The sequence below is a fragment of the Neomonachus schauinslandi genome, chromosome 10, assembly GCF_002201575.2.
Source record: "Neomonachus schauinslandi chromosome 10, ASM220157v2, whole genome shotgun sequence".
Classification (NCBI taxonomy): domain Eukaryota; kingdom Metazoa; phylum Chordata; class Mammalia; order Carnivora; family Phocidae; genus Neomonachus; species Neomonachus schauinslandi.
Genome location: NC_058412.1, coordinates 79,746,413 through 79,771,006, shown reverse-complemented (window position 1 = coordinate 79,771,006; position 24,594 = coordinate 79,746,413). Strand labels below are relative to the sequence as shown.

At 43.0% G+C, this 24,594-nt stretch overlaps 1 protein-coding gene across 1 annotated transcript in view; it reads left to right on the top strand.

The window, feature by feature from the left end:
* The window catches only part of RFX8 (regulatory factor X8), a 56,967-nt gene extending 47,906 nt beyond the window's left edge, over window positions 1-9,061 (top strand). Inside the window, exons 9-11 of the mRNA XM_021680294.1 lie at window positions 1,278-1,392; window positions 3,932-4,248; window positions 8,843-9,061. Coding sequence (XP_021535969.1) covers window positions 1,278-1,392; window positions 3,932-4,248; window positions 8,843-9,019 — 609 coding nt within the window. The 3' untranslated portion in view covers window positions 9,020-9,061. The remainder of the gene's footprint in view (window positions 1-1,277; window positions 1,393-3,931; window positions 4,249-8,842) is intronic.
* The last annotated feature ends 15,533 nt before the right edge of the window (window positions 9,062-24,594 follow it).

Below are 24,594 nucleotides of genomic sequence, written 5' to 3'. Positions count from 1 at the left end.
AAAAATGGTATTTTTGTAACCATGCCTTTGAAGGGCTTGTTTTTGTACAACAGCTTGGCTGATAAAAAAAAACCAGACTATTGTCAATAAAATACTCAGACTGTGGAAATGTAAGCCCTGAGGCATGTGGGAGGTGACTAACGGCTTCAGTGGCTGGCGTCTGGCAGCGCGCTCGCAGAAGAAACCGATCCGCTGGGTCACGTGCTTGCTCTCCCAGTTCTCGGCGGTTCAGGCCCAGCAGCAGCTTCTGGACACAGGGGCCTGAAGTGCCACATGGGTGGCCACAGCGCTCAGGGTTTACATTTCAACGTTTGTGCAGAGTGCTGGTCACCCAGGGCTACTTCTCTCCATGCTTTTCAGAAGTATCCTTGTGTCCGTTGAGCAGGGCTCCTCCTGGGAGCCCTGTGTTAGGTGGTCAGAAGCACCAGGCCTGGGGCCAGGAGCCCACAGGGGGAGGATGCCGCTCCTGGTTGGGGTTCACCACCTCCCAGAGCCCAGGGCACTCACAGTGTGCAGAGGAAGGAGCAGCAGAGATGAAAAAGGGTATTATTCCCTCATTTCTAGCCAGGCTCAACATCTCTTCCTCAGAGACTTGCGGTCGCACCCCATGTGTGGCCCACATACACGATGAGGCTTAGGAGGGCTTCAGGGGTGTTCGTTCCAACACATGCCTGTGAGATTCATAGGATCCCCAAGGCGACTCTCGGTCTAGATGGAGTTTCGCAGCCTGCATGTGGAGGCATCTCACCGGTACCCAGTTTAGTGCTACTCAGGCTGTCCGCTGGCTGCCCAGGTGGAACCTTCCAGGTCTCAGGTCATGCACATGGCACAGTGGCCAGCTTTGTGCTTTCCAGAATCAGCGTGGTGACCTTCATTAGCTGCTTTTGCACGTGCTTGGACTGGGCAGGCATAGAGCGGCCAGCAGCTCTCTCAGGGGCGACAGCCAGGTGGGCCCAGCGAGGCTGCCCACGCCAGTCCCCTGTGGTGCTTCACAAATGACCGCTTTCGAAAAACTGTGTGGGATCAAAACAAAAAACATAGGCCAGTTTCCCAGCTCTTTCTTCTCTCCACCAACCTCAAAAGGTTCTGCCCTAGAATCATCTCCACAGGAGATGCAGGGGGACCACAAATAGGCTAGCGTGCCTCCGCCTCATCATTTCTTCTTCCTGTTCTCGCCCGGCCACTTGGGGGCATCTGTGCATGGCAGCTGTGCGCTTGTGATCTTCCGGACTTTGTCACAAACCCCAGCATTTTTTTTCCTCACAAAAATGTAATAGCCCAGCAGAAGCAAAGAAGAGTTTATCAGATTGGCCGCCAGCTTCCAGCTAAGATGGAATTTCCTTCTCACCGCCGTGAGCAAAGCCATGACTCTCTGCCACAGAGATAGTTTCGGTAAGGCAGAGAACACAAAACATTTTGGTATTTTAAAATGTTATGACAGCATAGAATCCAGTCACCTTCTTTTCACCCTTTTTAAAAAATATTTATTTATTTTTGTGAGAGGGAGAGAGAGAGCAGGAACACGAGCAGGGGGAGAGGCAGAGGCAGAGGGAGAAGCAGGCTGCCCGCTGAGCAGGGAGCCCAACGAGGGACTCTATCCCAGGACCCCGGGATCATGACCTGAGCCGAAGGCAGACGTTCAACGACCTGAGCCGAAGGCAGACGTTCAACCAACTGAGCCACTCAGGCGCCCCTCTTTTCACCTTTTTTGTAAAATACAACACAGACCTAGAAAGCCATAATAATTGTGTTTTAATGGCAACCATGATAGTCCATCAAACAGTCAAACCAAGCTTCCCTTTCCCATTCCATCATGGTTGGATGCATAAGAGGCCTCCCCTTGTTTTTGAATTGTGTACTTGGGTGTTTTTAGAAAAGCACCCAGGGAGCCAAATGAGATGGGGAACAAATGGGTTCTTTGGGGCACCCAAGTTTAAATTTCAGGACTAATGATTGATCCGGTCACCATTGTATGCAGATAGTGGAAAGAGTGAAGTAGCATCCATTGCAAACTATCTGCTCAAATAGGTGGTCTTTCTCTGTCAGGAAGGGTCACGTCTGTCCCATCTGTGGCAAAGATGCAGCATAGGGGAACTGTAGGAAGGGAAGTTCACCACTGAGCCCCATGGAGAGGATCATTCATTCCAGTGGATAGTTATTGTGTCCCTACAAAGTCCCAGGCACCTTCCCAGGCACTGTGCGTAACAGCAGTGAAAAGACAAAGTCTCCACCCCTGTGAGCTTGCACACCAATCTGGGTGAAGGATCCCTGCTCCAGAGAGCTGCCAGATGCCCTAACAGCAGGTGAAACGAGGAAGAGAAGACAAGCTTTATCGTAGACCAGTTTTGCCAACACTCTGGAACTCTTTCGAGGATGGCTGCTGTCACCTGTCATCCATGGAGGTGACACCCACTGGTAATGAGACTCTCCCCTTTAGTGAAGTCCAAAATGACTCTGCTTTATGCTAATGCTCTCCCAGAGCAAAGTGAGGGAGCGGAGCTCATGTGCTGAGCTCCTGATAAGAAACCCAGCCCTGAAGCTGTTGCCCCCTACCCCACCACACACCCTCTTTGGACCTCGTATGATGTCCCAAAAAGTATTTACACTGGTTTTTCCTCTTCACGTGGTTAAATGGGCCAGGGGTTGCTGGTCAAGCTTATTCCAGACCAGGTTAGGCCATCCTGTCTCACCGGGATCCATCACGGAAAAACAAACATTGTGTAAGGCTTTGAAATGGACAAAAGTTTGCTGGAAATGGACAAAAGGCTTTGAAATAGGCAGAAGGTTCAGCACACCCTTCTGAGTTATCTTCAGCTTTCATGTGTTTGAGTTAATTTACAACTCTCTAAATTGTATCAATAATAATGCAAATGATTCTCCCCCAGGGAAATGCAAACTAATTGTGTCAGGTGGATGCTATTGATTACTGCCCTGAGGACAGATCTGTGGGGCATCTTTACTGTCTATAAACGCTCAGTGCTTGGAATTCTCCTTTGAACAAGTTGGCAACATTTTACGAACTTCCTCTTTAATAAATGACTTATATGAAATCTTTGACACATGTTCATTTTATATCTGTAGAGAGCGGTGGTTTTACCTTCATTAAAAAAGTATCTTTTGGGGCGCCTGGGCGGCTCAGTTATTGGGCGTCTGCCTTCGGCTCAGGTCATGATCCCGGGGTCCTGGGATCGAGCCCGGCATCAGGCTCCCTGCTCAGCGGGAAGCCTGCTTCTCCCTCTCCCACTCCCCCTGCTTGTGTTCCCTCTCTCACTGTGTCTCTCTCTGTCAAATAAATAAATAAAATTTTTAGAAAAAAAATATCTTTTAACGATAGCAATAAGCCAGATCCCCCTCCCCTCAACCCTGCCCTGCTTTTCAGCTGAACATTAATTATTCTTCTTTCCTGGAAGACCAAAGACCTTGGGATTTGGAGCGTTCAGCTGAGTCACATGCCCTCCTGTCTCCCCTTCACGATCTCCCTGATGCCTGGCCTGCAGGTGCTACATTTCCAGCCTCTGATCGGCAGCTGGCTCCCATCCATACTCTGCCTCCACGTCTCCTCCCAGCCTAGCCCTTAACTGCCCTGTGTGCCAACCACAGGGGGCTGAGGGGCACATTCTCCAGCTCTGGGAACGGCACCTCTTTCTCTGTAGGATTTGCTTTTCTCCCACCTCACCCTAGATGGGCTTTAAGTTCCCTCTCATGGCTCAAGACTATTTAGCTGTCTGTGCTTTCTGTCCCAAAAGCCACCTTGCTGGGGTTCACAGGTACAGAATGCCTGCCCAGGACCCCCCAGGATCTGCTAGAGGAGTGAGAAGGCCCCAGTACACAGAAGTTAAAAGCCCCAGAAAAGTTGGTAATTCCATAGTGATCGGTTTATCTGTCCATCTGTCTATCTAATTATTCATTTGGGGTTGTTATTTCAATGTAGGCTCTTGGCATCTGTTCCATTTGCTGCTTTTGGAATTTGTGACTCATCTACTTCAGTCATGCATAGAAGAGGAAGAGGAGGATGACGACGGGGGACATCTCAAGGAAATGCTACCAGATGATCAGTCTCTTGTCCAGCCAGACCAGGCATCTTTCCACCCTCCAGATTCCTCACCATCTCAGGAGTATGAAAGCCCAAGTGTGGATCCACACTGGGTGACCCTGAAACACATGGGCCAGAGCCGATGTCCCATGGGTGTGAGCAGTGTGGTTCTCAGGGTCCTGGGCTTCCTGGTGGACAGTGACACGGGCAATAAGGTACAGACACAGGGGCCCCAGCTTCTGCAGTCTTTGCAAAGGACTAAGAACTATCACATGGTTAGGAAACCCATAAAGATCACTTTGTCCAAACGATGATACACAGTTCTAGATCCGTCTTTGCTTTGGGAGATTTTGCCAGAGGTGATTATAGTAGCTTATCTGTTGATCACTGGTTGGCTCAGGTTCGTGGTGCATAGATAGGTACCTGGCACACTCAGAGGTGTGGAATATTTGGATGGCCTGGGTCTTGCCTTCCCACAACTTACCAGGGGTGGTTAGACTGACTGAGCTAACTAAACTAAGAGAGAAGCACTGAAAACACCTCTGGTATTTTGGATTTTGAAAAGATGGAATTGGGGTACATCCTGAAAGATATAAAAGTGAGAACTGCTGGGGTGCCTAGGTGGCTCAGTTGGTTTAGTGGCCAACTCTTGATTTCAGCTCAGGCCCTGATCTCAGGGTTGTGAGATCGAGCCCCATGTCCGGTTCCACACCGGGCATGGAGCCTGCTTAAGATTCTTTCTCTCTCTCTCTCTGCCCTTCCCTCCTTTAAAAAAAAGATTCTCTCTGCCTCTTCCCCCACTTCAAAAAAAAAAAAGAATTGCTATTTATCTAACACCTACTATACACCCTTTATATGCATTATCTCAAAGCCATACAATCCTGCAGAGTATCTGCTCTTACCATTTTCATGCCATGGCTGAGGTAACTGAGGCTCAGAGAAGCTAAGTGACTTGCACAAAGTCACACAGCAAGTAAACAGTGGAACAGAGATTGGAGTCCTGGCCTGCCTGATCTCCAGTCCATTCTTCTCCCGCAACATGAGATCAGAGGAGGGTGATCCATGCCCCAAGGAGAATAGGACACAGGTTGCAGAGGTCAGAGAGGGGGCCCTCTCTGAGTGCCAGAAAGTGGAGCCAAACTGATGAAACAAGCAACTGCAACTCCTCTGTTGACCGAGGAAGCAGGGGTACCTGGTGTAAAAAAAAAAAAAAAAAAATTGCCTTAGTATTAATTTCTAAAATTTCTATACATGTTTGGAAGTTTAGCCACTTTGCATAGTATTTCTTCCGCACCCTCAAGTTCCTTCCTCTTTTGAGAAGATGAGGAGTTGAGTTGAGTAGGAGACCCAGGCAGAGGCCTTGCCCTTCACCTGAGTTAACAGGGGTCTTGATCATGGAAATGAGTCACAGCTTGAAACTGTCCATACCCTACAGTCCCCACAATAACCACAACTTCCAAGGGACCTTTCCTTCCTGAACAAACCGTCATTCCAAGTACTCCAGAGTTCAGAGAACCCTGTTAATTTTTTTTATATAAAGATTTATTTATCTATTTTTAGGGAGAGAGTGTGATTAGGGGGAGCGGCAGAGGGAGAAGGAGAGAATCCACAAGTAGACTCCCTGCTGAGCGGGGAGCTCAACACGGGGTCAGTCCCAGGAACCTAAGATCATGACCTGAGCTGAAACCCAGAGCCTGATGCTCAACCAACTGAGCCACCCAGGCACCCCCCAGAGAACCCTGTTATTGAGCACTACTTGGATGGAACAACCTACTAGACAAAAATAATATGAGCAGGAGCAAAAGAGATGCCTCTCAGGTTTACAAATTCTCTGTCTTTGGTTTTTGTTTTCTTACCTTGCAATAATAAGTTCATATATCCAGCTGCCTTTGATATGGTTGGTAGAGTAGATTCAGACGTGTGTCTATAAATAAGAAACTCACCTCCTCTGAGAGTGTATCTGTGAAGCAGACATGACAAATAGGCATGAAATAGGGATATAGTGACATACTGGCCTCAAATTAGGGACCCCATGGCAGGGGCAGGAGAGCTGGGCCGCCTTAGGGAAACAACAGCTGGGGACAATTAGGGCATCACTCACGAGTTGGTATTTCAGGGCTTTTGGTAGAGAGAAGGCCCAGTTAGACCCAGTTGGCCAGGCTGTGCCCAGTGGAATGTCTCTCCCTGCACCCTGACCCTCTGGACGATGTACCCTGTCCTGGCAACAGGGTCCAGAAAGGGCTGGCCAGTAGGAAGCCCCCCTGAGTGCACTCTGGAGCATTCTATGGAACCCTAACAGGACAAGCAATTGTGCTGGATGCTCAGCTCCAAGTGTGTACATCTCTCCACTCACTGGCTCGGGAGAGAGCTAGGACTGTAGACAATTTGACATGCCCCTTAGTCACCAAGGTAACCGGGAGTAAACTTTTACTTCTTTGGCCACAGTTAGAAGCTGGTGGAGAGCAGACACTGTCAGCTCCTTGTGCTGGGCATTTAAATGCATCGTTTCAACAACCCAGTGAGATGTACCATCATTGCCCCCGTTTCACAGATAGCATAACTGAGGCTCATGAGGGGTGGAGTAATGTTCCCAAGGTCACCTCACTAGTAATTGACAGAGCAGGGATTCAAACCTCTGTAGATCTCCTTGCAAAACTGTCCCTTCCTAGCACCCTCTCTCTCCCCAGAAGATGCTACCATGTGCTCTAATTCCAAAAGCAGTGACTTGGGAATAAATTAAAAATACCTTCAAGTCTGATGACTTGGGAATGTAAGTGGGCAATTCTAGTACATAACTTCCTGGGTTCAAATGCCCCATCTTCCACTTCTTAGCTGAGAACCTTGGGCAGGTTGCTTAATTTATCTGTTCCTCAGCTTCCTCATCTACAAAATGGGAATAATAATATCTAATTCCATAGGGCTGTTATAAAGTTTAAATAAGTCAATCATTGCAAAATTCTTGGAACATAGTAAGAACCCATAATCATTAGTCATCATTATTATTTCTCCAAAGAAACAATCTGAGCGCCTTTCCACGACACTCCACCCAATCCCCTAGCAACTCCAAAGTTTATTGCAGTGGGGTTTGACTTATATTTAATTGGTGGAAACAATGGAGAAAGACATTAAATACTTAATTGAACTACATAATAAAGCAATACAGGCAGATGAATGTCAGATAACCCAAGGTAATATGCATTAGAGATTAATTAAACCTGCTTCTGTCTGTGCATGCCTGCTGAATTAGCTATAATGACTTAAACGCTCTAACACCAAAAAGTTATGCTCATCTAATTTTTATTGCATTCATTATTCAGCATTTGCACTCCTCACCAACAAAAAAGCACACCCACGGTGTCCCATCTGCATTCATCTGCCACGAGTTAACACCCCATTCAGTGGCACATCTGTGGCTTCCTCATTCTTTGAACAATTTAGTGTTACCCTGCACCTATGATAACATCCAGAGTCAGTATTCTGGACTGCCCTATCCATCTGTCACTCCTCTACACTCCAGTAACGTTCACGATAGGAAGGTGCCCAGGAGTGTTTAAGAATAAAGTAAAAAATCACAGATATTAAATAAGGAATATTCTTTTTAAAAACATACCACATGGGGGCGCCTTGCTGGCTGAGTTGGTAGAGCACGTGACTCTTGATCTTGGGCTTGAGTTTGAGCCCCACATTGGGTGTAGAGATCACTTAAAAAAATATTTAGAAATAAAAAATAAAAAAAAATAAAAGCATACCACACATTTTTCACTTTAGGGCATGTACTCAAGGATTAAAGCATGGCAAAAATATTTAAAAACAAGGGACTCTTTAGCTATAGGACAAAGGTAAAGATGATTTTTTTGAGAGAGAAGAAAAACATCCTCTCATTGGGTGGTGATGGTTATTGTCAAATTTAGGGAGAAAGAGTGAGAAATACTTTCACTAACCTTGCGTTTGAAGTTGTTTTGTGTACATCTTTGTAAAATATATTCCTTATGGGGGGTGGAGGGGGTTATCAATGAAACCAGACCCAAGAAAATACATCTCTATCAGTTTGAAAGTATTCATGTCCGAGGAATTGCTAATCTTCCCAGTACCATCAGAGCTAAGGGAAGGAAGGCCTAGTATCCTGGTTTCTCTGATAGGAAGCCTTGCTCAGGCAAGTTAGATGGCTTATCCAAGAGTGGGCACTAAGTTAACACTAGAATCTGTGAATCTCTCAAATCTATTACTACCCAACTGAGTGTTAATTTAACCAATGACTGTTTTCATGGTTTCCCCCCCCCCACAGCCCCTTATCTATTAGTATATCTGATGGATGGTGGAGGGAGGGTCTATGTGGGAATTTGAGCCAAGAATGCAGGGACTGGTATCCATTTGGAAGGCAGCCAAAGCGATGAGCATTGCAGCCACATAGGAGCCCTTAAACATTTCACAGGTTCCTTCTTGATTTTCACAACAGATCCACACTCTCCCGTGTCTTTAATGGAAGAGTGTTGGGTTTGATCTCAGCTCCTCACAAACAACCGCAGGCCCATTCCTTTTCCTAAAGAGAGCCCACCCGCCTCACCCCCCATGGCCCCTCTCTCTTGCACCATCCCAGGGTTGAGATTCCTTCCCTGAAGTCCTCACCAGGCCCCGAGCATTCCTCAAAGAAATTAGGATATCCCATAGTAGGAACAAATAAAGGCAGAAGCTTCCAGTTGAGGTCCAAGGGTGGGGCGAGGTCATGGTAGAAGAATATAAATGGTAGGTCCAGCAACAGGGAATAACTTTTTTTTCTATCTTTGTCTTTTAAACATTTCCCCCTTGCAGCTCATCCAGGTATTATTGGAGGACAAGGCCACGGAAAGCTCGGTCAAACTCAGCCTTCCTGTGGGACAAGAAGCCCTTGTAACCCTAAAAGATGGACAAAAATTTGTAATTCACATATCAGATGTACCCCAAAGCTCTGAAAATATTTTTTTTCAGGGAAAGCAATGCAATATATGATTATTTATTTGAATAGGACATAAGAAAACATAGATTTTCACTCTTAAAAATATATTAAATGCTAAAGCTTTTGTATTGGTAGGAAAGAAGATTTTATGAACATAATAGAGGTAGCATTGTATGTATTGTGTTTATATGTATTTCAAGGAGTTAGTTTTGATGAATCATATAAACTGATTTGGAGAATAATTTTTGCCTCTGTTGCTTTTCTTTGGGGCTTTTCAGGTGTGTTTATTGGGAACCTAACAGAAGAGAAATTTGAGAAATCTTGTTGGGAGTAGAGAAATAGATCTCTAGAGAAAGATAAAGTTTGAAGAATACAAACTGATACCAGGAGTAGAAGGCCAATGGTAACATTTTTCTTCCCCTTGGTAGTGCCTTGATTGAAATAGAATTTGCAGAAAGATCCCCTCAGGCAGTGAGGAACAGACAAAATGCAATTTGATACCGACTGTTTGGCTTACACATTGGTCCATTAAAACATTCCTAAAGTGAGGTCGAATTTTGAACCCAACAGTGTCTGCAACAAATGATGATATCCTGCTTTGAATCACTTTTTATTCCTCTCTTTGTTGCAAAATCCTAAGAAATGATGAAACTAAGAATAGAGCCTCGTTAAACCAGATCAATTTTTATGTAACTGATTACAATATTTAAAAGGAATTTAACAATTCATGCTTAACATGATTTCTGGCATAAGTGGAGATAATAGAGAATATTTTATTGATCTCATGTTATTTAAGAAATGAATTAAATTTCCCTAAACGCTTGGAAATTTTAAAGAAACATTAAGAACTCTGTCTCTAGATCCATTAAGAATTATTCATCTTTATAGTTAAAGAAGTAATCATTTTTCAAGGCCCTCTCCCCCTACACTTAATATATTACGTCATTACTTAAGCTGTCTGGGAGGAGTTGTTTGTCAAAGACTAACAAAGAGATATTCCTTTGCTCACTGTTCAGTGACCTTGCATATCCTTTGTTTGCTCGCATATAAGTAGAGGGTTGGGAGACTGCGTCAAGGAACAAAGGTAGTACCAAGATGTATCAGTCTGGGAACAGTGAATTTTGTTTGCATATTTGGGGGTAAACTGATTAGCTGAGTAGCAGAGGACATAACGTCCTTGAAAAGGCCAACCAGGTTTATCAAAGGCAATAGTCTGAATTGTTTGTCTCTGGAGTTAGAAGTTAGGGTAGGGGATGAGGGTGGGTAGTAAGAAAGAGGAGCAGAAGGGGCTATTGGGACCCTCACAGTGTTTCCAGTTCTTGGCTGGGGGGGGTGGCCATACAAGTGCGTTCACCTTGTGAAAATGTGTCATAAAGCTTACAATTTGATTTACTTTTCTGCTTTATGAAAATAGAAGGCATTGCACACGTAATGGGAATTGTGTTGGAGGTTCCTGGTGGGAGAATGGTTAAGAAGCACACAAGATTTCAAGAGACAGTGAGCCAGGCTAGAAAGCCTCCGAGACCAACGAGCACCGATGTGGAAATGGGACTGCGCCTGCCATGTACATCTTTGTTTTTCCCACTCAATCCACCTCCCTGATGAGCTGAGGCAGGAGGCCGAGCAAGGAGACCAAGAATCTAACCACATCCTCCTCCCTCACCTCAGGCCTCAAGACCCAACACAGTTCTCAGCCAGGAGAGAGAAGACCGCTTTTATCCTTAATAAAGTTTGACGTTTGGATTATTACATTGGATCGGACATTCTAATTACTCAATAGAGATGGTTCCTGTTTCATTCACGGCAAATTATGCTCAGAGACTGAGATTGTCTTTGCCAATAATTTATTTAACAAAATTTCACTGCGGGAATTGTAATTTATAATAATGATATGTCACAAGCCAGTCGCATCCAGGATAATGTCTCTTCATGAGCCAATAAAGAAAGAACATACTCCAAACCAGCGATAGATTAATTACATTACTGTCCCAGGCAAAAGGGAGATGAAAGAAAGAAAGTCCAAATTTTTTTTTTTTTTTAAGATTTTATTTATTTGACAGAGACACAGCGAGAGAGGGAACACAAGCAGGGGGAGTGGGAGAGGGAGAAGCAGACTTCCCGCGGAACAAGGAGCCCGATGCCGGGCTGGATCCCATGACCCTGGGACCATGACCTGAGCTGAAGGCAGACGCTTAACGACTGAGCCACCCAGGCGCCCCCAAGAAAGTCCAAATTTAATTGAGGGGTACGTTTCCACCAGTTGGTTCTCAGAAGAGTCGGCTGAGCCACCCAAGAGCCGACGTCCAGCGGCCAGCCCAGATTGAAAGTGTCTTGTTGCTAGAGCACCATGCTAGCAGAGCCGAGGTGCTGGTGTTGACGGGGAAGAGGCTCCCCAGCAATGAGTAGCCTTGCCACAGCAGGAGCTAATGTCCAAGGTCTTCAAAGAGCTCTTTAGATCACCAAAGAGTAGCCTTGTCCAGATGGAACACTCTTGGTAAGTCTTTGCAAATGTTTAGTATTAACGGTTTCCTATCTATAAGCACTGAGCGCAGCAGCTTTGGGGACATCCTTTTGATATGGCCACCCAAATGTAAACCAAGTCACCCTTAGATCAAGACAGCTTCACTTATGCCATAAAGAAGTGGATTTGAAGTCATAACAGGTCTTATGATCGAAAGTGACCTGGTGGTCTATGATGTGAACATGAACATGAGCATAAATAGGAGCTCCCTCTGGCCCCTTCCCCAAACTTCGGTTTTTATCCAAGAGCCAGAAATAATTCACAGAGCAAATGGCAAAGATTGTTTTCTGCTTGCACCATCTATCACTTCACAATTTGGGCATGACAAACTAATCCTTAATGGCTTAAAACAGCCACACTATGTGTATTTTTCCTCACCGGTCCTCAGGTTGCTTGGATGGTTATGCTGATCTGGGCTGGACCTCATGAACCTCAGCTGGGCTCACTCAGCCATCTGCCATGGAGGCAATAGTATTTTCTGGAACAGTCATCTGAAATAGAAATACTAATGAGACCGCGTACAAACAGAAATCTTCCCAGGGCCCATCACTAGTGTCAATATGGTGCTTGCAAAAAGAGAAGCACATCAAATAGCACATAGATCTTGGAACATAAAATTGCACCCACGATGCTGTTAAATTGGAAGCCCACTAACATTCTGGCAGCAGACAGATCTTGCAAACACAGATATTTGATCTAAAATGTATGGCGATGTGTTCCAAAATTAAATATTTGTCATGCATATTCTTTTATCAAGTACTCTTTAAGCATCACGGATCATCATGGAACTAAACAGGCAAATTCCTGCTCCTCTGGAGTTTATATTCCTGGTAGAAGAATAACACTTAACTAATCAACAGAAGTCTGATATCTTAGGTAGTGATTGCTATTACTAAGTATAATACTAAAAATAACATGCAATAAGGGAGATAGTGATGGGGAGGCAGGTGTTACTTATAGGGTTCGCCAGCAAGGTCTTCTTCAGAAGGTGTAATCTGAAAAAGAGAGCTGAAGAAAGTAGGAAAAAAGAAATTGTGAGAATCTTCTAGAAGGGTGGGACAATGAATCAGAGTTGTTGAGTAGCACTACCAGGCAGCCCCAGTGGCTTCTTGAAGTTAATGGCCATGAATTTAAAATTATTAAGGGATTTAAAATCAATTATCAGTTTCAGAAATATAGCAAGCTTGTTTATTTGAATGAATTTATCAGGTGAAAACTACTATCTGTATTGGGAAAAATAGAAAACGTCTTCTTAAAAGCATCAAAAAGCTGACTAGATAGGAAAAAAAAAAAAAAATCTCCAGATCAAAATCTAAGAGAAAGTGGACATTAGTGGGATAAGCCAAGCACCAAGTCTACTTTTTCCAATCTACATAACTTTGAACTTCAGTTTTGATGACCTCTTAGGGTGAAGAGAGCAGTAGCCGAATACCAGAACCCACCCAGGGTAGGGAGTCAAATAGCAGACCTCACAAATTGGAACATCCGAAGGGTTATACACTCCAGGTAAGGGTGAGTCAGAAGTAAATGCCCCTCTGCCCTCTCCACCCCACCCCCGCTCCACATCCAGGAGGTTTCAAAGAAGGTTGCTGTGTGTATCAGCTCAGGGAGAAAGCTGTCACTCACTCTTCTCCCTTTCTCCCAGCCCCTAGCAACCACTCCTTTTATTGACAAATGGTATTCTATTGTATGGATAAACCACATTTCATTTATCCATTCATCATTTGATAGATATTTAGGTTGTTTTCCCTGAATGGAAACATAAATAATGTCATTTCCATTTGAATAAGGCCTCTACAAACATTGGTGTACAAGTTTTTGTGTGGACATACGTTTTCATTTATCTTAGGTATATATGCCTACGAATGAAATGGCTGGTTCATATGCTAACTCTATGTTTAACATTTTCAAGAACACCCAAACTATTTTCCAAAGTGACTGCACCATTTTATATTCCCATCAGAAATGGGTAACGGTTCCACATTTTCACCAATATCTATCACTTGCCTTTTTGATCATAGGCATCCAAGTGGGTGTGAGGTGGTCTCTCATTGTGGTTTTGATTTGCATTTCCCTAATGACTAATGATGTTGAGCATTTTCTCATGTGCTTATTGGCCATTTGCATATCTTCTTTGGAGAAATGTCTATTCAAATCTTTTGCACATTTTTTCTTATTTATTTATTTATTTTTAAAGATTTTATGTATTTTTTTTAAGATTTTATTTATTCATTTGACAGAGAGAGAGAGGGAGAGAGCACAAGCAGGGGGGAGCAGCAGGTATAGGGAGAGGGAGAAGCAGGCTCCCAGCTGAGCAGGGAGCCTGATGCGGGGCTCGATTCCAAGACCCTGGGATCATGACCTGAGCCGAAGGCAGACGCTTAACCAACTGAGCCACCCAGGCATCCCTGTATTTATTTATTTCAGAGAGAGAGCATGTGAGCAGTGGAAGGGGCAGAGGGAGAGGGACAGAGAGAATCTCAAGCAGACTCTGTGCCGAGTGGATCTCATCCTGAGATCATCACATGAGCTGAAATCAAGAGTTGGACACTTAACACACTGAGCCACCCAGGCACCCCCTTTGCATATTTTTAGATAGGCTTATTTGTTTTCTTGTTATTGAGTTGTAGATGTTCTTTGGATATTCTGGATACAAGTCCCTTGTCAGATACATGATTTGCACATATTGTAACAGTAAATACTGCAGGATGTCTCTGTAACAGAATGTTTTACCTAGCAAAAAAGTCTTCATCACATCTAATAAATATAACAACATTCTTTCATATCATCTAATACTTAGCCCATATCCAGATTTCTCTACTTACCTCAATAATAGATTTTAACAGTTGGTCCCTACATTGTACCTCATTCATGTCTCCTGAATCTTTTCATATCTATAACCATACACCCATGATTTTTCATGCCATTTATTTGTTGAAGAAACTCGGTTATTCATACCATGGAGTGTTCCACATTCTGAATTATATAACTTGTTCCATTGCATTCTGTTTTTCTGTTATCTAGAAGTTAAAATAGATGCTTGGGTGGATTCAAGCCAAAATTTTTATGTGTTTGTTTCAAGTTTTTATTTAAATTCTAGTTAGTTAATAGGAAACAAACTGAGGGTTGTTGGAGGGTAGGAGAGGTAGGTGGGGAGGATGGGGTAACTGGGTGATGGGCATTGAGGAGGGCACATGATTAATGAGCACTGGATGTTATATGCAACTGATGAATCACTGACCTCTACCCCTGAAATTAATAATACACTATATGTTAATTAATTGAATTTAAATAAAATTAAATTAAGAAATAAAAAATAAAAGTTCTATGGAAAATAACAAAAAAATAATAAATTCTAGTTAGTTAACATATAGTGTAATATTGGTTTCAGGAGTAGAATTTAGTGATTCATCATTTACATACAACACCCAGTGCTCATCCCAAGTGCCCTCCTTAATCCCCATCACCCACTTAGCCCATCCTCCCACCTACCTCCCCTGCAACAACCGTCAGTTTGTTCTCTATAGTTAAGACTCTCTTATGGTTTGCTTCCCTCTCTTTTTTTTCTTCCCCTATGTTCATCTGCTTTGTTTCTGAAATTCCACATATGAGTGAAGTCATATGATATTTGTCTTTCTCTGGTTGACTTGTTTCACTTAATATAATACACTCAAGCTCCATCCACATCATTGCAAATGACAAGAGATTTCATGCTTTTTGATGGCTAAGTAATTTTCCATTGTTTTTATATACCACATCTTCTCTATCCATTCATCAGTCAATGGACGTTTGGGCTCTTTCCATAATTTGGCTATCGTTGATAATACTGCTATAAACATCAGGGTGCATGTACCCCTTCAAATCTGTATTTTTGTATCCTTTGGGTAAATACCTAGTAGTGCAGTTGTGGAGTCATAGGGTAGCTCTATTTTTAACTTTTTGAGGAACCTCCATACTATTTTCCAGAGTGGCTGCACCAGTTTGCATTCCCATCAACAGTATAAGAGGGTTTTCCTTTCTCCACATCCTCACTAGCATCTGTTCTTTCCTGAGTTGTTAATTTTAGCCATTCTGACAGGTGTGAGGTGGCATCTCATCATAGTTTTGATTTGTATTTCCCTGATGAGCACCTTTTCATGTATCTGTTAGCCATCTGGATGCCTTCTTTGGAAAAATGTCTATTTGTGTCTTCTGCCCATTTTTAACTGGATTATTTGTTTTTGGGGTGTTGAATTTGATAAGTTCTTTATAGATTTTGGATGCTAACAATTTATCTGACATGTCATTTGCACATATCTTCTCCCATTTCATAGGTCAGGCCAAATTTTTTTAAAACACTTCATAGATAGCCCTTTGCAATTCCTACTTGTGTACACACTACTACATCACATCAGGAAATACTTGATGTCACTGTAATGGGCTGAATGTTTGTGTTCCTCCAAAATTCATAGGTTGAAGCCCTAGACCCCAGTGTTTAAAGGTGGGGACTTTGGGAGGCAACTAGGATTAGATGAGGTCATGAGGGTGGGGCCCTCATGATGGGATTAGTGCCTTTATAAAAAGAGAACAAGAGGAGAGGCCATGTGAGAACACAGTGAGGTGGCCGTCTACAAGCCAGGAAGAGAGCCCTCACCAGACATCAAACCTGCTAGCACCTTGATCTTGGGCTTCTCAACCTCCAGAACCGTGAGAAATAAATGTCTGTTGTTTGAGCCACCTAGTCTATGTTATTTTGTTATAGCAGCCCAAACAGACTAAGACTGTCCTTTGTCCCACATCTGATGAAATTAAGAATTAAGATTGATCACAGGGCTCAAGTGTTGCCAGGCAGATGTATCCACTATAAGATTCCACTCAAAATTTCACTTATTATTTTATATATTGATTATTGTTGCCTATATTGATTGCTCCATTAGGGGTTGCAAAATGATTTTTTTTCCCTAATTTTCTAATTCCTTCTAGCTGTATTAGCTAGAATTTTTCTAGAAAGAAAATCTTTCCCTCATCAACAGTTTGGTTACCTTGAAATATAATTGAAATATAAGAGGAAAGGCAGGATAAATGCTTAGATTATTTTTGCTTTAGAAAAAAATAGAATAAATCAGATGCCCAGTGATGACTATTGAGGATTTGTCTTTTGTTTTTGTTTTTAATCATTATTAACTCAAAAGACCAGTGTACCCATTATCTGTACTTATGTCTTACAGGATTATTGTACAACATCAAAAGTAGGAACTGAACATTGGTGCTGTGTGTGTACAGTTCTATGACACTTTATCACATGTGGATTTGTGTAACCACCACCACAACCAAGATGCAGAACTCTTCCACCATCACAAAGAGCTCCCTCATGCTACCCCCTTATAGTTTTACACACCACCCCCCATGTACCATCACCAACCTTTAGCAACCACTAGTCTGTTTCCCATCCCTATAACTTTGTCATTTTGAGACTGTTATATAAATGAAATCATACAATGTGTGACCTTTTGAGTCTGGGACTTTTTCTTCACTCAACATAATGTTTATAAGATCCACCCAAGTTGTTGCATATATCAGTTTTTATTGCTGAGTAGTATTCCATGGTATGGGTATACCCATTTGTTTAGCCATTCACATATTGAGGAACATTTGGGTTGCTGCCATTTTGGGGCTGTTACAAATAAAGTTGCAATGAACACTGATGTATATAGGTTTTTGTGGGAGACATACGGTTTTAGTTCTCTGGGAAAAATGCCCAGGAGAGCAATTGCCAAGGAGTACGGTAAATAAATGTATGTTTAGTTTTTAAAATAACTTCCTTCCACCATTATTCTTTTTGATGCTTAAATTATTCCATCTTTTCCCAGTGGAAGTGCCCCCCTGTGTTTTTCTGACATGACCCATTAATCTTTTCTAGCTCTGTTTCTTTTCTAACTCGAGAAGGCATCCCAGGCGCGTCTTGTACATTCCCAGCCCCAAACTTTAAACCTTGCTTTGTTACCTCTGACCACATGCCTCTCATTGTTCTTGACAAAGTATTTGTGAGTGGGAAGTAAGGGTGAGCAGTAGATCTGCAACCCATTCTCTCCCATTACTAGTCATATCTTCTTGTAAAGATACCAATGGCTAGTCTCCTGCAACCAAACCTGAGAGTATTTGCTAGTGGGAGAGTCCTTTGCGATAGCAGCAAATACCAGATGGTTCTGGATTGCTTACAGTAAACAAATCTAAAATCTCTGGAAAATGTTAGTAAGCCAAGTAACTGAGTTCCAATTCAAAATAGCTCCTTCTGGCTAAGTGCTATGACCACATGCATCATTTAGAGACCTCATGTGGTAGTCACACACTGCTTGTGGGACTATAAGATGGTAAAAATCATATTGGAAAACAGTTTGACAGTGTTTCCGTCTGCTTGGGCTATCATAACAAAATACCATAAACTGGGTGGCTTAAACCACAAACATTTATTTTCTCACAGTTCTGGAGGCTAGAAGTGCAAGATCAAGATGCCAGGTGACTTGATTTGTGGTGAGAGCTCTCTCCCTGGTTTCAACTATCTCTCTTCTTGCTGTGTCCTTACACAGCTTTCCTTGGTGCATAGACACAGTGGGGCAGGAAGGTGGGTGGAAGAACTCTCTCTTCCTCTTCTTGTAAGGCCATTATCCCATCACAGGGCCTCACCCTTATGACCTAATCTAACCCTAATTACCGCCCAAGGACCCCATCTCTAAATACCATCACAATGAGGGGTAGAGCTTCAACATATGAAGGCGGGGGACCCACAAACATTCAGCCCATAACACAGTTTTGTATAAACATATACCTACTCTATCAGCCAGCGATTTTATTCCTAGGTATTTACCCAAAAGAAAGAAAACCTATATTCACAAAAAGACTTGTACAAGGGTACTTATAGAAGCTTTATTTATAGTAGACAATAGCTGGTAACAAGACTAATATCCATCAGTAGGATAAGGGACAAACCCATTTCAGTATATTCATTATACTCATGTGCTTGGGCTGCCATGAGAAAGCACCACAGGCTGGGTGGCTTAAAGAACAGAAATTTCTTCTCTTGCAGTTCCGGAGACTGGGAAATCCAAGATCAAGGCTCCAGCTGATTCAGTTTCTGGTAAGAGCTCTCTTCCTGGCTTGTATATGGCCACCTTCTCATTATGCCATCACATGGCTCTTCCTTGGTGCGCATACACGGGAAAAAAGAGAGTTCTTTGGTGTCCTTATTAGGGCATTAATTCTATCAGATCAGAGCCCACCTTTACAACTTCACTTAACTTTAATTATTTCCTTAGAGGCCTTATCCCCAAATCTGGCAACCCCCAAACCTATGAATTGTGGGTGGGGGGTGGACACAAAGCTTCTGTCCACAACAATAAATTATCGAAAGTGTAACACAAAGATAGACACAGACATGAAAGACAGGTTAGAGACCAGAGAGGTGTAAAATGTTGCTAATGAAAGAAGGAAGGAAAGAAAGGAGGAAGGAAGAAACCCACACCTAGATGCATTCCAAAGACATAGAGAAGAATTTTAAAGCCACAGGAGGAATAAAGAGCCACCATCTTCAAAGGAGTGGCCTTGAGGCTGAAATCTGACTTCTCAGTAGCAACATGGAAACCAAAAGTGGAATGATAACTTCCATGTGTTGAAGGCATTGCTATTGCTAGAATTCTGTACTCGGGGGAAATATTTTCTGTGAGTGAAAGAGAAGTAAACTTCAGACAAACAAAAGAGAGTTTGCCACTAATAGACCCTCATTAAAGGGAATTCTAAAGGATATACTTCAGTAAGAAAGAAAATGATCACAGAAGATCTGAGATACAAGAAAAGATGAAGAGTGAGGAAATTGGAGAATATGTAGCTAAATCCAAATAAATATGGGCTAGGGGTGCCTGGGTGGTTCAGTCAGTTAAGTGTCCAACTCTTCATTTCAGCTCAGGTCGTGATCTCAGGCTCTTGAGATTAAGCCCCAAATCTGGCTCCATGCTGAGTGGGGAGTCTGTTTGAGATTCTCTCCCTCTGCCCCTCTCCCCTGTTCAAGCTCTCTCTCTCAAATAAATAAAATATTTAAAAATAAATAAGTGTGGACTGAATAAAAGAATAATAACAATGTCTCATTGAATTAAGAGAAATATGGCATTAAAACAATAATTACATGAAAGTCAGGAGAAGGGATAGTCTTTTTAACAAAGAGTGGTGGATCAACTTGATCTGTGCAGGGACAAAATGAACCTCACCCATATACAGAAAATGTCTTTAAATGGATTATAGACTTAAATGTAAGAGATAAAACTATTAAGCTTCTAGAATAAAACATCAAAGATATTTTTCATGGGCTTAGGTCAGGCAAAGATTTCTTAGAAATGATACAGAAAGCACAAACCCTGAAAGAAAAAAATTGATAAATTAGATGTCATCAAAATTATAAATATTTGTTCTTCAAAAGACACTGGTAAGAAAATGGAAATGCAGGCCATGAACTGGGAGAAAATATTGGCAAAACACGTACCTGGCAAACGACTGGTATGGAGAATATATAAAATAACTCTCACAACTCAACAATAGGAAGACACAACCAGATTTTTAAATGAATAAAGAGTTAAACAGATACTTCACCTAAGAAGATAGACAAAAAGTAAGTAAGCACATAAAAATCTGTCCAATATATTGTTTTTTGGTGAGAATACATATTTTTATTGAGTAGTTGGGCATAAGGCTTAACTTATTCATGAGATTTGCTCAGTTTTATTTATTTTTTATTTTTTTAAAGCTGCCCAATGTTAATAATCCATTGGAGAAATGTAAATTAAAACTGCAGTGAAACATCCCTACATATGCAGTAGAATGGTTAAAATTAAAAGCCACTCAATACCAAGTGTTGCCCAGACTGTAGAGCAACAGGAACTGCCATGTGTTGTCAGTGGGAATGCAAACTGGTATAGATACTTTGGGGGAAAAAGCTTGAAAATTTATTATAAAGGTAAACCTATAATTACCATACAACCCAGCAATCCTGTTCTTAAGTATTTACTCAAGAGAAATGAAAACATGTGTCCCTACATAGACTTGGATGTGAATGTTATTAGCAGTTTTATGCATAATGGCAAAAAAAAAAGGAAACAGGATAAGTATCCATCAACTGTTGAATGAATAAACAAATGTGCTATGTCCACACAGGGAATATTAGTCGCCAATAAAAAGGAAAACACTACTGATACATAGAACAACATGGATTAGTTCATGTGATTATGGAGCCTGAGAAGTCCAAGATCTGCCATTTGCAAGCTGTAGGCCCAGGAAAACCAGCGGTGTAGTCCGGGTCCAAACCCAAAGCTCTGAGAACCAGGGGTGTCAATGGAGTCAATCCCAGCCTGAAACTGAAAACCTGGGAACCAGGAGTGCTGATGTCCAAGCGCAGGAGAAGATGGGTGTCTCAGCTCTATTCAGACCCTCAAGGACTGAGTGATGCCACCCCTGTTAGTGAGACCCATCTTCTTTCCTCATCTACTAACTCAAATGCTAATGTCTTCCTGGAAACACCCTCAAAGGCACACCCAAAAATGATGTTTCATAGCTGTCTGTGCCTCCCTTAGTCCCGTGAAGTTGATAGGTAAAAATATTAGCATTAACAACTGCCCAAAGACAAGCTCTGGCACTTTTCAACACCAAAAGACTGGAATACAGAAAATACAATTAAGTCTTACAAATAAAAAAAAAAACAAACCCACAGGCCACCCAATAAAAATGGACAAAAGACATTAACAGGTATTTCACAAAGGAGGATATCCAATTGGCCAAAAAAGGATGAAAAGGTGATCAACCAACCACATTAGTCATTAAAATAAAAATTACTCGGGGAGCCTGGGTGGCTCAGTCATTAAGCGTCTGCCTTCAGCTCAGGTCATGATCTCAGGGTCCTGGGATCAAGCCCCACATGGGGCTCCCTGCTCCGTGGGAAGCCTGCTTCTCCCTCTCCCACTCCCCCTGCTTGTGTTCCCTCTCTCGCTGTGTCTCTCTGTGTCAAATAAATAAATAAAATCTTTAAAAAAATAAAAATAAAAATAAAAATAAATAAAAATTACTCATTTCTTATCCACCAGCCCGGGGGGGGGGGGGAGTGACAAAACCCAGAAAATCTAACAATAATCTGTGTTGGTGAGACTGTGGAGCAGTAGAAACCCTCATAGAGTGATAGCAGCAATGTAAACTGGTACGATCACTTTGGAAATAAGTTTGACAATACATAATAAAATTAAGCATACTTATACCGCACAAGCCGCAATTCTACAACAAGGTATACACTCTAGAGAAACTCCTGAATGTGTGTACCAGCGCCTTAGCTTGGGTCTAGACAAGGACTTGGCACTCGGGTAGTTTCTCTTGGGATGTAGTCCTAAAGAACAGGAGTGGTGCCCTAGAATGATTAGACCAGGGAGGAAGGAAAGCCATTCGAAGGGGGTGTCATTGAGTCGTTAGCACTGTGAGCAACTGGGGCTCAATCCTGCTGGACACCCTCTGAGAAGCTGTGTGAGGTGAATTGTCCACCTGTGACCTGGAAATGGGGACTATTTATCCTTTGGCTCCTGTCCTCATTGGTCAAAGATCCCTTTTCTTGGGATCTATGAGTAGAATAAATGACCTTCGCCATGGCTGTCATCTCTTGATCTGCTGGCCTCACCCTATCTGAATAAGAAAACCTATTAAAACATCTACTGAGAATACTTGAATAAATGGTCATATAGCTACACAATGCAATACCACACGGCCATATATAGCCACAAACAGCAAAACAAGTATGATTCCCACAAACAGAATTTTGACTGAATATACAAAGACACAAAAAAATACATCAAGTATGATTTCATTTATATAAAGTTCAAAATAGGTAAGATGAATCTATAGCATGGAGGGATGCATACATAGGAAGTCAAACTGTAAAGAGAAGCAAAGAAATGTGTATCACAAATGTCAAGATAGTAATTACCTCCAGGAGAGGAGGCAGGGGATTGTGATTTGGGGAGAGGGGCAGATGGAGAGCTTCTGGGGAACTGATAATGGTCATGGTAATATTTCCTCACTGAGTGATTTTAACAGATTTTCTTTTTAGTGATTCTTTAAATTATACATATGTATTTTATGTATTTGCTGCATATGTCCTATCTCTTAAAATATTTTTGAATTGTTATCATGTAGCTTGATGAATGAACAGAGGGATAAAGAGTGAGGATACAAATGGATCAAAATGTTAATTGTATTATCTACCTGGTGCAAGTGCGGGTGCTCGCTGACTATAGCTCTACAAAGAGGCTGGCATGGCTGCAGCAGAGTCTGGGAGGGAGATGCAGTGGGGACAGACAGGGACAAACACAAAGGCAGGGACCAGGCTACAGGGGAGCTATACACTGGATTAAGGAGCTTAGACTTTTTCCTGCTGGCAATGAACAGTAAGAATCCGGCGTTTCTTCTTCACATCGTGTGCTGGGGCTGGCGGAGGAAAATGTCCACCTTCACCAGAGCCTCAAAGGAAGACATAACCCCTCACCGTCAAGAGCAAGAGCCTTGGTGGACGGAGTCAGCCGCCAGGCTTGCCCAGCTCCCTGTGGAGCATGTGAAGAGCAAACCGCTGTGCATCTCTGGCGAGTCTGCTCTGTGCTTCTCCTAGGCCACTGGGATAGATGCGACTGTCCTTATTTTGCATCCACGGCCAGTAGGTGATAGAACAGGATGTGAATTCATTTGAAGTCATTTGAGACAGCCCATGTTTTTAACAACTTGCTTATACCGCCTCTGCAAGACTGTGGCACACATCATTCTGGGGGCGAGGGAGAGAGATGGCAAGTCAGCGGTATATAGGGACGGCAGAGCCACGGGAGGAGATGAGATCGTGGGGAGAAGAATACCAGAACTCCCCCTGAGACTATCAATAGAAAGAGGGCATCCTGGAAAGGGTGTTGGGGGTGGGATGGGAGGAGGCCAGCTTGATGTGCACTGAGGAGACTAAGACTTTTTAAAGAAAAATGGCTTTGAAGAGAAGGAAAAAGGAGGAGGTAGATGGAGGGCAGGGTAGACAACAGCTCTTCTGGTTATTGCACAATGGAACATTTGCCAAAATGTCTACAAAAAGTCTGGTGCTAATTCTTGTAACTTTGATCCATAACAAATTGGAAGTAGGACTATTAGATTTTAGATAGGAAATCTAGGGCAGAATATGTCTCCTTATGGGCAGATAAGGGAATACCATAAGCAGAGGTTCAAAAGTGTAAATGACATAGAATTATGTTGTTATCTATAAAACTGTACTATTGGAAACAGCCCAAATTTCCACCAATAAGAGCATGCTTAACTGTGGTACATTCATACAGTTCTCTGCCTCGTCCATCCCAGCTACTTTGTCTCTGGGTGTCTGTGCCCTTTTACTTTGGTTGATGATGTAAACATTTGATTTTGCTTTCAGATGAACTGGCAGCAATGCATTCCTGTCCGAGCAAAGCGTTAAGACGGTCATTATCCTTACAGAGCAAGGGAATCGGCTTTGGCATCAGACTGACTCGGTGCTAATCTTACCTTCACTGTTCACTCCTCTCTAAAATGGTAACAATCTCTCCCTTTGTCTATTACCAAAATATAACGCCTGCTCCATGCCACGCACTGTTCTAAGCCTCTGCAGAGGTGAACTTATTTAATTGTCCCATCCATCACCTCTCTGAGCTAGATACTGTGGTTTGCTTGTTTTTCTAATAAAGAAACTGAGGCACAGACAGGTTAAGTGACTTGGCAGGGTCACAAAGCTGGTGACTAGGGGAGTGTGTTGATTCGGGATTTGAACGCCCACCACCGTCTGGCTGCAGAACCCGTGCCATCCAACAGGAAACGAGCCCATCCCCGGACCTGGCACGCGGTGAGGGCTCTGCGCACGGCGGCTGCGGGACGTGCAGCGTGCGAGTGGAATCTGCTTTCCCGGGAGCCTGGACTTCTCACGGCGGGCGTGAGGCGGCGAGGGCTTCCCGGGGTGAGGACCTCGCCCGGGAATCCTGCGGCGGTCGGAAGCCGAGTCCGGAGTTCCGCACGTCCGCCGCAGGGGGGCGCTGCCGCTCTCGCCGGCCACCC